The sequence below is a fragment of the Oncorhynchus mykiss genome, chromosome 18, assembly GCF_013265735.2.
Source record: "Oncorhynchus mykiss isolate Arlee chromosome 18, USDA_OmykA_1.1, whole genome shotgun sequence".
Lineage (NCBI taxonomy): Eukaryota > Metazoa > Chordata > Actinopteri > Salmoniformes > Salmonidae > Oncorhynchus > Oncorhynchus mykiss.
This window is the reverse complement of record NC_048582.1, coordinates 5,338,210-5,354,021: the sequence shown is the minus strand read 5'-3', so window position 1 is coordinate 5,354,021 and position 15,812 is coordinate 5,338,210. Positions and strand designations below refer to the sequence as shown.

Here is a 15,812-nt window from a genome sequence, read left to right as displayed (position 1 = left end):
AGCTAGCTCAACTGTTGCTTTAAACGATGACAGAAACAACAACGCTTTGGAGAGTATTTTTGCACAATGATTCCCAGACTGCATTTCATTATCTTAACATGGTATTGAATAATATGATTTATTTAGCAAATGAATTAGATGTATTGTCATCAATACACTAAAATATCATGCTGACATGTAGTGACAAAAAAACATTTTGTTGTTGAAACCATCAGTGAGATCATTTATCATATGGCCTAAATTAAAGAAGTAATCGGTGTGATGGACTCGTGTCAACAATTAGTATTTGGTATGGTAGGGTGGAATTAAAATTACATAGGGGGCCTGTGGCTCCGCAGATCCGGGCCCGTCACCGGGTTCATATACGACACGGGCCCTGGTGCAACCACACCGGCTGAAGCTACGCCACTGGGTGGTATACAGAAGATTTGGTAAAATACCAAGTCCATATTATGGCAAGAACAGCTCAAATAAACCATTTGTAACATAATTTTAGTTAGTCCAACATAATGCTAGAGCTTTGCTTTCAGCACCATGGAGTGAATCCTTACCACCACTGCACCTGTCATGTATTGTCATGTTGTGTCTTGTTTCTGTCCTTTCCCTTCACCCTGTCTCCCTCTGCTGGTCGTTATTAGGTTACCTTTTCTCCCCTCTCTTTCCCCCAGCTGTTCCTTGTCTCCTCCTAACTACCTCGTCACCCCTTTTCCCACCTGTTCCCTTTTTCCCTCTGATTAGTCCTCTATATCTCTCTCTGTTTTTGTTCCTGTCTTTGTCGGATTCTTGTTTGTGTTTTTCATGCCTGAACCAGACTATCGTCATGTTTGCTGCAACCTTGTCCTGTCCTGTCGGAATCTGCCGGTCCATCTGAGCCTACCTATGTTTTGTTATTAAAGAAGTTCTGTTTACGTTAATTCGCTTTTGGGTCCTCATTCACGCACCGTGACAGCACCTGGCTATCAGCTACAGGAGCCTCGTCTGGCAGCTAATTCACCCTCATTTACTGCCTTTTTAAAAACATAGCTGATATGGCTGACTTGCTTAAACAAATGTGGTTTCTACTGACTCCTTGTGGATTTGTGTAAGTCGATAAGAACCGCCTAGTTAAATAAATGTTAGATAACAATAAAATATGTACATGCTAAAATCACCACTGTAAAGCACATAGGGTGTTCACTCCTTAGGCCCACCTTCCTTTCTGAATCAGACTTCAGCTTCTTATCTGGGGTGGAACATCTACTTCTGAAAGTACCATGGTTAGATTCATCATGACATCTCAGATTGAACTCTTTGCAAACAGCAACAGTCTCGTTACAAAGAAGACATACTGGTTTGAAATTGGAGAAGTACGATGAATATGGGTGATCAAATCCAACAGGTGTAGGTAGACCTTACAGTGAAATACTTACTTACAAGCCCTTAACCAACAATGCAGTTTTAAGAAGAAAAATAATAAATAAAAGTAACAAATGATTAAAGAGCAGTAAAATAACAATAGTGAGGCTATATGCAGGGGGTACTGGTACAGAGTCAATGTGCCGGGGCACTTGACTGTCATTCCCAGTCAAGGTAATTGAGGTAATATGTACATGTAGGTGGCGTTATTAAAGTGACTATGCATAGATAATAACAGAGAGTAGCAGCAGCATAAAATAAAGGGGGGGGGGGGGGGGGCAATGTAAATAGTCTGGGTAGCCATTTGATTAGCTGTTCAGGAGTCTTATGCCTTGGGGGTAGAAGCTGTTTAGAAGCCTCTTGGACCTAGACTTGGTGCTCCGGTACTGCTTGCCGTGCGGTAGCAGAGAGAACAGTCTATGACTTGGGTGGCTGGAGTATGTGGTGGAAAATCGTCTTAGAAATATAACACTTACAAGAACTTGTGAATTCAATAAAGGCTTTTAATACAAAATATCATAAGCCGTGCTGGTCCGCGGAACAGCCAACTTCCCTGAGCACTGGCTCTGCTTTTATACACATACAGCATATGAGTCCATCCCACATGCAAATGAAGTTACTTTCCTCAGTCCATCTGCCACCATTACCTTTTAGTTTAAGCTTCCTGTTTGTTCACGCCCAATAACGCCCATATCTGCTTTCGGTTAGGTTATAATGGTGGCGGGACCCTTTCATGTCCTAAAAGTAATATATGTCCAGCTGTCCAATGGGCCTGTGTCTTTGGCCTTTGTACTTATGTTTAGCTTGGTGTGCTCTTTGGTATGTTGCCCTTATTAGGACTAGTAGATTGTGTGTCCCTCTGACATTGGTATGTATTATTATTACTGGGTTCGGGTTAAATATCAACATTTAGACATGACAACTCACTACGGAGTTACTGGGTTATTACAGGCTGGCTAAACCGCTCGCTTCGCCTGCGCGCACCCCGCTAAAGCGGGAGTTAATGTCATGTATGCTGAGAAAACATAGGAACAATAATTACATTAATAGGATGTAGAGATGATGTAATCTCGTGTATTTGTTGCTTCTGGGCAAAACAACATGCCAATGATTACATTAAGTTAATGTACATGACTACATTAGCTGAGGTCATAATTACATTTGTTACATCTGGACATACTAATTACAAGAGTAAGCGGAGAGAAAATGGTAGCAAAAAATGACCAACATATGAAACATGGAGTATACAAACATTAGCTATATTTGGATCAAAACAGACGGACAATTTTGGGCGAAATAAAGTCCTTGATGGATGGACCTGCAAAGCCAGCGTGAAATTCCCATTTAACCGGTAGATGTTGGCTTTTTTCAATGCAGGATTCTACATGCAGGAGTTAGTCGGTAGCGTGGTGTGTCTGGTTTTGGGTAGGGAAATATGAAGAAGCCGAAGTGCTGTTCGAGTCTGGTGGCTCCAAGTTGAGTTAATTGGTAAGAATGAATTGAATGGAAGACGAAGACGACGAAAAATGGAGCAAACAGGCCAAAAGTTGTAAATGAACATCGGTTTCTTATGGAGTGCATTTGAGGTCAGGAAGATGGTAAAGGAGGCATTAGGAAAGGTAGAGTCAGTCAGAGTGACCAGTAGTGGTTTTGATTTCATGCGTCTCAGAAGAGCAGAAGGAGAGAGCATTGTTTTTTGGAGCAGGGCACCGATAAAATGTGTTATATCTGGAGTTTCGTTGGAAGAGTGAAGAGTGTCTGCCTACTCATGTGATGCTGCGATATGTAAGATACGCAGTGAGAGGGATTGTGAATAAACCACTGCAGTTATGAAATTGATAAAATAATGGCCATGTTTCAAGTGTGTACCGACGGAATATTTTTGGTATTTATTAGGATCCCCATTTAACCACTACAAAAGTATCAAAATTGTTCACTTCTCTCATTGACTTCTCAAACCCATGCCCGCTTCACAAGCGTTCTCTGAAGTCTCGCGTTGTTTGCGTCTCTGGGTTTAGAAACTGGTAGTGGGGGAACAGGAAATTCCACTCATGCGCACATCATTCTTCACAACAAAGGACACGCCAGAATTGTGCAGTCGAGACCACAACTTCTGTGTACGTTTCAAATGTATTACTACTGGTATGTAATAGCACGTTTTAATATCTTAAGAACATGTCATAACATGCTAGGTAACAAATACGTCAAGTTATTATCACGTTTGGTAGAAGAAAAAAAAATTGCCAAACCGCGTGAGTGAACGTGATCACTTTTTAAAAAAAATGTATTTTATTTTTACAATTGACATAGATACTCTGTGTTTGTCTGAGTGGATGTATCTCGTCAAGGTAATCTCATTAAGGATCAAATAATTTGAGATTTCTGGGTTCGTTTAACATGTCGTTTTTGGTTTTGTGTAACGTTAAAATTCACGAGCTGGTAAAATGGCGGCTCCCTCTCGGTCTGCATCAACGGACTTCAGTGCAGGCAGTGAGGGTGCAGCAGAGAGACACCATTTTACGGTTGCACTACTGTTTTGGAGATAAATGTAATGATTATCAGTTTTCTACACGTGTACTAATATTGAGACATTCAGTTGTTTCTGTCTGTCTATAAATGTTACTATGGTGTGAACGGAAATAATATTGTTTTTTGATTGGAATAATACAGGGACGACCAGGTTATTCAGGAAAATAGTACATAGTGCTGCCTAAAACATACTGCAACCTTGTACTAAATGTTTTTTGAGTCATTTATGTCAATTCAGAAATCTACTATAGATTAAGTTCTGTAGCCTAATATAAAGTGTATACTTTGTCTAATGTGAATGAACTCGTGTTTTGTTGTCAATGCTTAGCTACCAGATCTGTTGAAATGAGATCAGTGCTTGAATTGGACAGGAGCTCACTGGAGCTGAGTACCAGCACCTCAAATTTCTACTGCTTGAGCTCATGTTCCTCTTATAGAGAATAAAGTGCCAGAACTGTCAAGAGTAACTTTTGTATCCGTTCCTATTTATTACCACTGGCCGACTCAGATTAAGCCTGAGGCTGGTAACATCAACAGTGAGGACAAACCCAGCCTGCCTCTTATTGGGAATTTTCCAGTAAATGTGTGCACATTATACATCTTAGAGTAGTCAGCAGAATAAGTGCACTCTATATGTGTGTCTAGGTCATTAGGCACCATTAAACATGCACCTGTCTTGAGAGTGGGTGTGTCTGTTTATTGTTGTACCATTGCTATGGCTTCATGTTTACTGTTGCTATGGTTATGCCAGGAATGGAATCTATGCCCTACATGCACCTGTCTTGGGAGTGTGCATATCTGTCTATTTTTGTACCATTGCTATGAATGGAATCTATGCCCTAATGTGAAACCAAGCTAAAGTTAGTGCAAGGCAAAAAGATAATGGTGGCTAAATGGCCGAGGGGATGAACCATTAACATAAAGAGGAGTTACGTAAAGGAGGAAAACTATAACAAGTGTATGCCAAGGCTGGAAAGACACTTGCTTCATGAACCAGCTCGGGTTCTATTACTTTGTAATGAAGTCTTTTTGAACTCACAGGCTCCGGTATTTCCACGACACTCTCCTTCCACACTGAGTCCAAACCTACAGTCACTGGGTCCTGATTGTGACAGTGGAGCCCAGTTTGCTCTGCAGGATCCAGAGATGGCATCAGTGAAGCTGGAAGACTGCAGTCAAACAGTGGAACTGAATGCCAACATTAAAGATGAAGAAGTGGAGGAGAAGATTGGGACATCTGTTTCTCATGGTAAGAGCAGGTTCTAAGTGTGTGTTGTTTATTTCAACTTCCCACTGTGTATGAAAAGTTGTGGTAGAACTGTTTCATTATGAACTGTTTCAATGAAAAGGTAGATGTTATTTCATGCTACTGACTAGGGATACACAATACAGTGCCTTGCGAAAGTATTCGGCCCCCTTGAACTTTGCGCCCTTTTGCCACATTTCAGGCTTCAAACATAAAGATATAAAACTGTATTTTTTTGTGAAGAATCAACAACAAGTGGGACACAATCATGAAGTGGAATGACATTTATTGGATATTTCAAACTTTTTTAACAAATCAAAAACTGAAAAATTGGGCGTGCAAAATTATTCAGCCCCCTTAAGTTAATACTTTGTAGCGCCACCTTTTGCTGCGATTACAGCTGTAAGTCGCTTGGGGTATGTCTCTATCAGTTTTGCACATCGAGAGACTGACATTTTTTCCCATTCCTCCTTGCAAAACAGCTCGAGCTCAGTGAGGTTGGATGGAGAGCATTTGTGAACAGCAGTTTTCAGTTCTTTCCACAGATTCTCGATTGGATTCAGGTCTGGACTTTGACTTGGCCATTCTAACACCTGGATATGTTTATTTTTGAACCATTCCATTGTAGATTTTGCTTTATGTTTTGGATCATTGTCTTGTTGGAAGACAAATCTCCGTCCCAGTCTCAGGTCTTTGCAGACTCCATCAGGTTTTCTTCCAGAATGGTCCTGTATTTGGCTCCATCCATCTTCCCATCAATTTTAACCATCTTCCCTGTCCCTGCTGAAGAAAAGCAGGCCCAAACCATGATGCTGCCACCACCATGTTTGACAGTGGGGATGCTGTGTTCAGGGTGATGAGCTGTGTTGCTTTTACGCCAAACATAACATTTTGCATTGTTGCCAAAAAGTTCAATTTTGGTTTCATCTGACCAGAGCACCTTCTTCCACATGTTTGGTGTGTCTCCCAGGTGGCTTGTGGCAAACTTTAAACTACACTTTTTATGGATATCTTTAAGAAATGGCTTTCTTCTTGCCACTCTTCCATAAAGGCCAGATTTGTGCAATATACGACTGACTGATTGTTGTCCTATGGACAGAGTCTCCCACCTCAGCTGTAGATCTCTGCAGTTCATCCAGAGTGATCATGGGCCTCTTGGCTGCATCTCTGATCAGTCTTCTCCTTGTATGAGCTGAAAGTTTAGAGGGACGGCCAGGTCTTGGTAGATTTGCAGTGGTCTGATACTCCTTCCATTTCAATATTATCGCTTGCACAGTGCTCCTTGGGATGTTTAAAGCTTGGGAAATCTTTTTGTATCCAAATCCGGCTTTAAACTTCTTCACAACAGTATCTCGGACCTGCCTGGTGTGTTCCTTGTTCTACATGATGCTCTCTGCACTTTTAACGGACCTCTGAGACTATCACAGTGCAGGTGCATTTATACGGAGACTTGATTACACACAGGTGGATTGTATTTATCATCATTAGCCATTTAGGTTAACATTGGATCATTCAGAGATCCTCACTGAACTTCTGGAGAGAGTTTGCTGCACTGAAAGTAAAGGGGCTGAATAATTTTGCACGCCCAATATTTCAGTTTTTGATTTGTTAAAAAAGTTTGAAATATCCAATAAATGTCGTTCCACTTCATGATTGTGTCCCACTTGTTGTTGATTCTTCACAAAAAACACAGTTTTATATGTTTATGTTTGAAGCCTGAAATGTGGCAAAAGGTCGCAAAGTTCAAGGGGGCCGAATACTTTCGCAAGGCACTGTATGTGGAAAACAGAGGGTTAAATACTGAATCTGTAATGGGGGAATTGAAACCAGGTGTTGAAAAGACAAAACGAGGGCCTCCCGGGTGGCGCAGTGGTTAAGGGCGCTGTACTGCACCGCCAGCTGTGCCATCAGAGTCCCTGGGTTCGCGCCCAGGCTCTGTCGTAACCGGCCGCGACCGGGAGGTCCGTGGGGCGACGCACAATTGGCCTAGCGTCGCCCGGGTTAGGTCTTTAGGGGTGTCCTTGTCTCATCGCGCACCAGCGACTCCTGTGGCGGGCTGGGCGCAGTGTGCGCTAACCAAGGTGGCCAGGTGCACGGTGTTTCCTCCGGCGCATTGGTGCGGCTGGCTTCCGGGTTGGATGCGTGCTGTGTTAAGAAGCAGTGCGGCTTGGTTGGGTTGTGTATCGGTTGTGTATCCATGACTTTCAACCTTCGTCTCCCCCGAGCCCGTACGGGAGTTGTAGCGATGAGACAAGATAGTAGCTACTACAACAATTGGATACCACGAAATTGGGGAGAAAAAGGGGTAAAAAAAAAAAAAAAAAAGAAAAGACAAAACGAATGGAAAATGAAAAGTGGATCGGCAATGGCTAGAATACCGGTGACGTTGACCGCCGAGCGCCGCCCGAACAAGAAGAAGGACTGACTTCGGCGGAAGTCATGACAGTACCCCCCCCACCACCCCCTTGAGCCGCGCGCCGACACCGGCCTCGGGGACGACCCGGATGGAGACGGTGGAACTCCTGCAGCATCGACGGGTCCAATACGTCCTCCACCGGCACCCAGGATCTCTCCTCCGGACCTTACCCCTCCCACTCCACGAGGTACTGAAGTCCCCTCGCTAGATGCCTCGAGTCCAGTATGGCTCGAACTGCATACGCCCGGGCCCCCTCGATGTCCAAAGAGGGCGGAGGAACCTCCCGCACCTCAGACTCCTGGAGTGGACCAGCCACCACCGGCCTGAGTAGAGACACATGGAACGAGGGGTTAATATGGTAATTGGGGGGAAGCTGTAACCTTGTTCAGTCTCCTCAGGACTTTGAATGGCCCCACAAACCGCGGGCCCAGCTTCCGGCAGGGCAGGTGGAGGGTCGAGAGCCCCGGTGTGCCGTGGCGGTCTGTGCCAGTCCTCTGACGCCTCCCGGCCCACTGAAGGTGCACATGAGCGGTGTCCCATGTCTCCTCCGAGCGCCTAAACCAGTCGTCCACCGCAGGAGCCTCAGGAGGAGGCTCGATCTGGCACTGATGCCTAGGTGCCAGAACCGGCTGGTACCCCAGTTCGCACTGGAAGGGGGAGAGGTTAGTGGCGGAGCGATTTTTGGGCAATCTCTGGCCAAGGTATGAACGCCGCCCACTCCCCCGGCCGGTCCTGGCAATAGGACCGCAGAAACCTACCCACATCCTGGTTCACTCTCTCCACCTGACCGTTACTCTTGGGGTGAAAACCTGAGGTAAGGCTGACCGAGACCCCCAGACGTTCGATGAACGCCCTCCAGACCCTGGATGTGAACTGGGGACTGGGGACCTCGATCAGATGCTATGTCCTGCACCCCGTGGTGCCGCAAGACGTGTGTGAATAGGGCCTCCGCAGTCTCTAGGGCCGTAGGGAGACCGGGCAAAGGGAGGAGACGGCAGGACTTAGAAAACCGATCCACAACGGCCAGGATCGTGGTGTTCCCCTGTGAGGGAGGAAGATCTGTTCGGAAGTCCACCGACTGGTGCGACCACGGCCGTTGTCGAATGGGTAAGGACCCTCTGGGCAGGTGCCTAGGAGCCTTGCACTTGGCGCACACCGAGCAGGAGGAAGCATAAACCCTCATGTCCTTAGCCATGGTGGATCACCAGTACTTCTCACTGAGACAACGCACTGTCCGGCCGATACCCGGATGACCAGAGGAGGGTGACGTGTGGGCCCAATAGATCAAATGGTCGCGGACAGCAGACGGAACGTACAGACGCCCAGCTGGACACTCGGGGGAGTGGGCTCTGCACGTAACACCCGCTCGATGTCCGCGTCCAGTTCCCACACTACCGGTGCCACCAGGCAAGAGGCCGGGAGTATGGGAGTGTTATCCATGGACCGCTCCTCTGTGTCATACATCCGGGACAGTGCATCTGCCTTAGTGTTCTAGGAACCTGGTCTGTAGGACAGGGTGAAAACAAAACGGGTAAAGAACATGGCCCACCTTGCCTGGCGAGGCTCCAGATTGCGGTGGTCAGTCCAGATGAGAAAAGGGTGTTTAGCCCTCTCAAGCCAATGTCTCCACGCCTTCAAGGTCTTGATGACAGCCAACAGCTCCCGGTCCACCACGTCATAGTTTCGCTCCGCCGGGCTGAGCTTCTTCGAAAAGAAGGCACAGGGGCGGCGCTTTGGTGGCATACCTGAGCGCTGAGAGAGCACGGGTCCTAACCCAGCCTCGGACCTGCGTCCACCTCCACTATGAACGCCAAAGAGGGATCCGGATGAGCCAGCACGGGAGCCGAGGTAAACAGAGCCGTGACCAAAAGCCCTGTCCGCCTCAGCCGACCACTGCAAACGCAGTGAGGTAATGGGAGCTGCTACCTGACCAAAGCCCCAGATAAACCTCCAGTAGTAGTTGGCAAACCCTAGAAACCGCTGCACTTTCTTTACCGTGGTGGGAGTCGGCCAATTACGCACAGCTGAAATGCGGTCACTCTCCATCTCCACCCCTGATGTGGAAATGTGATACCCTACGAAGGAGATGGCCTGCTGGAAGAACAGGCATTTCTCAGCCTTGACATACAGGTCATGCTCCAACAGTCGTACAAGTACCCTGCGCACCAAGGACACATAAATGGCGCGTGTAGAGGAGTAAATCAGAATGTCATCGATATACACCACTACACCCTGCCCGTGCAGGTTCCTGAAAATCTCATCTACAAAGGATTGGAAGACTGATGGAGCATTCATCAACCCGTATGGCATGACAAGGTACTCATGGCCTGATGTGGTACTAAACGCCGTCTTCCACTCTTCTCCCTCCCGGATACGCACCAGGTTGTAAGCGCTCCTGAGATCCAATTTTGTGAAGAAGTGTTCCCCGTGCATTGACTCGATCGCACTGGCTATGAGAGGCAGCGGGTAAATACCTCACAGTGATTTGGTTAATGACTCAGTAGTCAATACACCTCTATCCTTCTTCTTCACGAAAATAAACTTGAGGAGGCAGGTGAAGTGGAGGGCCGAATGTACCCCTGCCCCAGAGATTCGGAAACGTATGTTTCCATAGCCGCCGTCTCCTCTTGCGACAGGGGATACACGTGACTCCTGGGAAGTGCTGCGTCTACCGGGAGATTTATCGCACAATCCCCCCCCCCGTCGATGGGGTGGTAATTGAGTCAAATCGGTATATTCAGAGGGGATGCGCACGGTGGAGACCTGGTCTAGGCTTTCCACTGTAGTAGCACCGATGGAAACCCCTACTCACCTGGGTTGACACGAGAGTGTCCCGACGGACGTCCTCGCGCCTGCTGCCTCGACTCCCAGAGGAACCTCCCCAGCACCGACCGGCAGTGTGCCCTCTGCGGCCACAGATGGTGCATGGAATGGCCCCGCCTCCGGTCGCCCTAAGTGCAGCACCTCCCAGCTCCATGGGCGGTGGTGCTGGGGGATGGAATTGACAGACCCCGATCTGGATGTCCGCGGGTAGCCAGCACGCTATCCAGCCGGATGGACAGGTCCACCAGCTGGTTGAATGTGAGTGGTGTCCCTGCAGGCCAACTCCCGACGGACGTCCTCGCGCAGACTGCACCGGTAGTGATCGATCAGGGCCCTGTCATTCCATCACGAACTCCTGTGCGCTCCTCGTCCCCTGCCTCAGGTGTACGAGACGTGAAATCCCAGTGGTCCAACAAGCTGCTTCTTCCCCCACATAAGGCGTTGGCCCACTCCAGGGCCTTCCCTGAGAATCAGGAAACGAGGGCGATACTTAGCCCGGCAACAAAATACCAGCCATCAACATAGAACTAACACGCACACATACATGTGGGAAACAGAGGGTTAAATACTGAACATGTAATGGATCGGCGATGACTAGAAGACCGGTGACGTCGACAGCCGAGCGTCGCCCGAACAAGGAGAGGGATCGACTTCGGCGGAAGTCGTGGCAGTTCCTCTTATAGAATATTAGCTCAACAGTATTGTGGAGCTCCTGTGCCTAAATATAAACAGTACCAGCACCCATTTCAGTCCAAGTCAAGCACTGAATTAGATAATTGAACATATAATATATTTTTAGAGAGTAAGGAAAGTGCCAGAACTGTCAAGACAATAACATTTGTTTCTGTTTCTCATTGTTACTACAGGACTAGAATTAAGTCTGAGGCCAGTAACATCAACAGTAATGACAAACCCAGCCTGCCTCTCTCCTTCCACACTGAGTCCAAACCCACGGTCACTGGGTCCTGATTGTGACAGTGGAGCCCAGTTTGCACTGCAGGATCCAGAGATGGCATCAGTGAAGCTGGAAGACTGCAGTCAAACACTGGAGCTGAATGTCAACATTAAAGATGAAGAAGAGGAGGAGAAGATTGGGAAATCTGTTAATCATGGTAAGAGCAGGTTCTATCTAACTAAGTTTGTTGTTCATTCCAACTTCCCACTGTGTATGAAAAGTTGCAGTAGAGCTGTTTCATGATGAACTGTTTCAATGAGAAGGTAGATGTTATTTCATGCTACTGAGATGTGCATGGTTTGACACCAGCATTGCCAGCATTTGTTTTATTAACTGAGCTATCTGGAGTGATCAGAGAGTAGACTAAAGAAGTGAAGTAGACCAACTGCCAGTGTTTTAAAGTTCTATGAAGTGAGTCTGTGTAGTTACTAACTCTTGTGATAGTGAGTGGAGGATGATATGAAATTAGTCTGTGTCGTTTCTAACCCTTGTTATAGTGAGTGGAGGATGACAAGCCCCTTTTTTTAGCTTTCATCTGTTACCCACTTTTAGAATAGTTTTATTCCCCTGTATTGTACAGGCTACTGATATGAATAGATATGTCACCCGGTACAGACAGAAGAGGACCGGCCACCCCTTTGAGCCTGGTTCCTCTCTGTTTCCTCCAAGGTTCCTGCTTTCTAGGGAGTTTTTTGTGGCCATTGTGCTTCTACATCTGCATTGCTTGCTCTTTGGGGATTTTGGGTTGGTTTCTGTAAAGAACTTTGTTACAACTTGTGTAAAAAGAGCTCCATAAAATACATTTGATATACATGTTTATCACACCAATTGACTGGTTGTTCTGATATTGTTCACACAGGAGACCATGTTGAGACATTCTCTACATCCAGAGAGCATCAGCAGGAAGATCACATAGCAAAGAGGTCTCACCACTGCACACATTGTGAGGAGATTTTCCCATTTCTATCAAAGCTAAAAATACACCTAAAAATACACACAGGAGAAAAGCTTTACTCCTGCTCTGAATGTGGAAAATGGTTGAAAACATCAACTAAACTAAAAGTTCATCAGAGAACACACACAGGAGAGAAGCCTTACTCCTGCTCTGAATGTGGAAAATGCTTCAAAACGTCAACTGCGCTAAAAGTTCATCATGGAACACACAGAGCAGAGAAGCCTTTCTCCTGCTCTGACTGTGGAAAGAGTTTCTCTCATCGGGATACCTTAAAACAACATGAACATATACACACAGGAAAGAAGCCTTACTCCTGCTCTGACTGCGGGGCGAGTTTCTCTCATCGTAACGCCTTAAAACGTCACGAACATATGCACACAGGAGAGAAGCCTTACTCCTGCTCTGACTGTGGAAGGAGTTTCTCTCAACTGGGCCACCTAAAAAGACACGAGCGTTTACACGCAGGAGAGAAGCCTTACTCCTGCTCTGACTGTGGATCAAGTTTTTCGCAACGGGGCACCTTAAAACACCATGAACGTATACACAAAGGAGAGAAGCCTTACTCCTGCTCTGACTGTGGGGCGAGTTTCTCTCGACTGGGCACTTTAAAAAAACATGAACGTATACACACAGGAGAGAAGCCTTACTTCTGCTCTGACTGTGGAAAGAGTTTCTCTCAACTGGGTACCTTAAAACAACATGAACGTATACACATAGGAGAGAAGCCTTACTCCTGCTCTTACTGTGGAAAGAGTTTCTCTCGACCGTGCACCTTACAAAAACATGAACGTATACACACGGGAGAGAAGCCTTACTCCTGCTATGACTGTGGTGCGAGTTTCTCTCGTCCGGACACCTTAAAACAACATGATTGTATACACACAGGAGAGAAGCCTTACTCCTGCTCTGACTGTGTAAAATGCTTCAAAACATCAACTGACCTAAAAGTTCACCAGAGAACACACACAGGAGAAAAGCCTTACTCCTGCTCTGACTGTGGAAAAAGTTTCTGTCAACTAGGCAACTTAAAACAACATGAACGTATACACACAGGAGAGAAGCCTTACTCCTGCTCTGACTGTGGAAAGAGTTTCTGTCAACTGGGTGCCTTAAAACAACATGAACGTATACACACAGGAGAGAAGCCTTACTCCTGCTCTGACTGTGGAAAGAATTTCTCTCACCTGGGCACCTTAAAACAGCATGAACGTATACACAAAGGAGAGAAGCCTTACTCCTGCTCTGACTTTGAAAAGAGTTTCTCTCAGGAGTAAGAGAAGCCTTACTCCTTTTCTGACTGTGGGGCAAGTTTCTCTTGTCCGGACACCTTAAAATGACCTGAACATACACACACTGGAGAGAAGCCTTACTCCTGCTCCGACTGTGGAAAGTGTTTCTCTTGAATGTGCCATTTAAAAAGACACCAAAGGAAACACGAGAGGAGCCTTACCACTGATCTGACTGTAGGAAATGTTAAAACACCAGCTGAGCTTTAAGGTCATTCGAGAAAAGACAAAGGAGAGAAGCCTTATTTCCGCTCTCAATGTGGCAAGAGTTTTTCCCAATTGGGCAATGTAAAAACACACCAACGGATACACACTTCAGAGAAGCCTTATCACTGCACTGACTGTGGGAAGAGGTTCTACAGATTGGGTCATTTAAAAAGACACAAATGTATACATAAAGGACAGGCCACATCAGTTCTCTCAGACCAGCTAAGATTAGACACTCCACTTAATTCTCATGTCATTAAATAATTGGCAACGTTGAATTTGATCAAATGAAGAAAGTGTAGAACACTATTGTAATCCTATAGTTTCTCACTGTGAGAGAACAATGCAGAGGAAAGGGAGCATTATGTAATGTTAGTCTCTCTTTACTGATCAGTGTGCACCTTGTCAGTTTTGGTGTGAGAGAGAATAAAGTAGACGGCACACGTTAAACGTTTGATTTATGACCCTATGTCCGGATGACGTGTGCATGCCCATATTTGGGCATCCGGTAAGGACATCCTGGCGGGAAGTGATCGCGTGGTTATGCCCATATATGTTCATCCTGTTCCTGTTCTCACGCCTTGGAGTGAGTGCGACAATATGTATATAATGCCTTTGAAGTTGTCATGATGATTGCTGTCTAGTGGCCTCTTTGAACTGGGGGGATGACCATTTCAAAGAGTTTGACCCCCCCACCTCCTGTTTTATTGACCTTAGGGTTGTTTTCTATGAAACACGAATGTCCTGGGGTATTGGGGTTGGCAGACGCCTTATAAATAAAGCCCAGAACAAGACATGCGTCCTCAGAACACTAAACAAGATTTTTTAAATCAGCATGGATTTTGTGATCAGTGGCAAAGCTGTGATGACTGTAACAACGGAAGCAGGACCTCGGTTGAAACATCGAGAAAGGGCCAAGTATCAAGCCACAATATACGATGCGCCAAAAAAAGCGGTTTCTAAGTGTGTATAGAACCCAAATACCGCCCGCAACTACGCTGAAAGATCAAGTGCTGATGTCTAATGGACATCAATCGGGGTATCGGTTTGATTACCTGGCCTGTAGAGTGAACCTCTATACGGTAGCCGAAGGAGAAGAATATACAGACCAGACTTTAGGAGTGGACTACGGGCTTGAAGACTGGACGGTTTTTCGCAAGGTTGTGTGTCCCAAACTGAGCCTTATCACCAAGGGGGTATAGCTTGTTCAAGGTGCCCCTGACTCCTCAGGAAGAATAATTCACAGGGTGAAAATACAAAGAAAGAATGGACTTCCATGTGGCTACGTGGAGTTCTATTTCGGCAACGAGGAAACCCGCAACCAAAACATTTGTGATGGAGGGGATTTTAGGTTGCGCATGCTTATTCCTTTTCAAATTTGGGATCTAATGGAATTGAAAATGTTCCAGCTGTTGGACGCTCTCTTTGTACATCATGAATCATGTTGTGGATGATTCTGAAGAACTAGAAACAACTTTGTCTAAGATTTTACTTGTTTGAAACACCATTTAATTGTAACGTGTATCATATTTGTTGTTTATATGCTTATATATCGGACATGTGTGTTTTAAAAGTTCAGCGACACAAGTCTGTAAATTAAAACCAAATATACAGGGTGTTGCATGCTGTGATCGTTGCGAAAACTGGGACATGTATCCTGCAAAGAATCCTGAATTGTCTGTATACGTAATACTTGATGCATGAATAAAATAAGAATTCTATAATGAAAATGAAATGTTGTCGTTATTTGAAAGTGGCTCATTAACGTTATTGTACCTCAGAGAGGCAAGAAGGATGGCGGAGCAGATGTTGAAAAACATTTATTATAATCCCTCTAACCCCGGGTCTTATGGGGGTAAGGAACGTTTACAGAGAGCTATAGCCGAAGAAACAGGTAGCCGGTTAAGTGATGCTAAAGTGAATGAGTGGTTATCAGAGCAGGATGCATATACTCTCCATAAACCTGTAAGAAAGGCGGATCTATGTGACATGCAGGTCCT

At 45.8% G+C, this 15,812-nt stretch overlaps 4 protein-coding genes across 14 annotated transcripts in view; 3 read left to right on the top strand and 1 right to left on the bottom strand.

Moving 5' to 3' along the window:
* Positions 1-15,812, top strand: part of LOC110528894 (oocyte zinc finger protein XlCOF6-like) — a 680,129-nt gene that overhangs the window by 138,170 nt on the left and 526,147 nt on the right. The gene's annotated exons all lie outside the window — the stretch shown is intronic.
* Positions 1-15,812, bottom strand: part of LOC110510710 (zinc finger protein 883-like) — a 586,683-nt gene that overhangs the window by 385,590 nt on the left and 185,281 nt on the right. The window lies entirely within an intron of this gene.
* The window catches only part of LOC110517120 (gastrula zinc finger protein XlCGF17.1), a 422,438-nt gene that overhangs the window by 298,408 nt on the left and 108,218 nt on the right, over positions 1-15,812 (top strand). The window contains exons 5-7 of one of the 5 annotated variants that reach the window (XM_036951146.1): positions 11,276-11,521; positions 12,224-13,288; positions 13,373-15,547. The exons of 2 other annotated variants lie outside the window; for them this stretch is intronic. In XM_036951146.1, coding sequence (XP_036807041.1) covers positions 11,276-11,521; positions 12,224-13,288; positions 13,373-13,593 — 1,532 coding nt within the window. In that variant the 3' untranslated portion in view covers positions 13,594-15,547. 2 more of the 5 variants (XM_036951142.1, XM_036951151.1) reach the window with 2 other exon arrangements.
* LOC110513142 (zinc finger protein 501-like) overlaps positions 12,287-15,812 on the top strand; it is a 42,264-nt gene continuing 38,738 nt past the window's right edge. The window contains exon 1 of the mRNA XM_036951234.1: positions 12,287-12,307. The gene's annotated coding sequence lies outside the window, so the exon portion shown is untranslated. The remainder of the gene's footprint in view (positions 12,308-15,812) is intronic.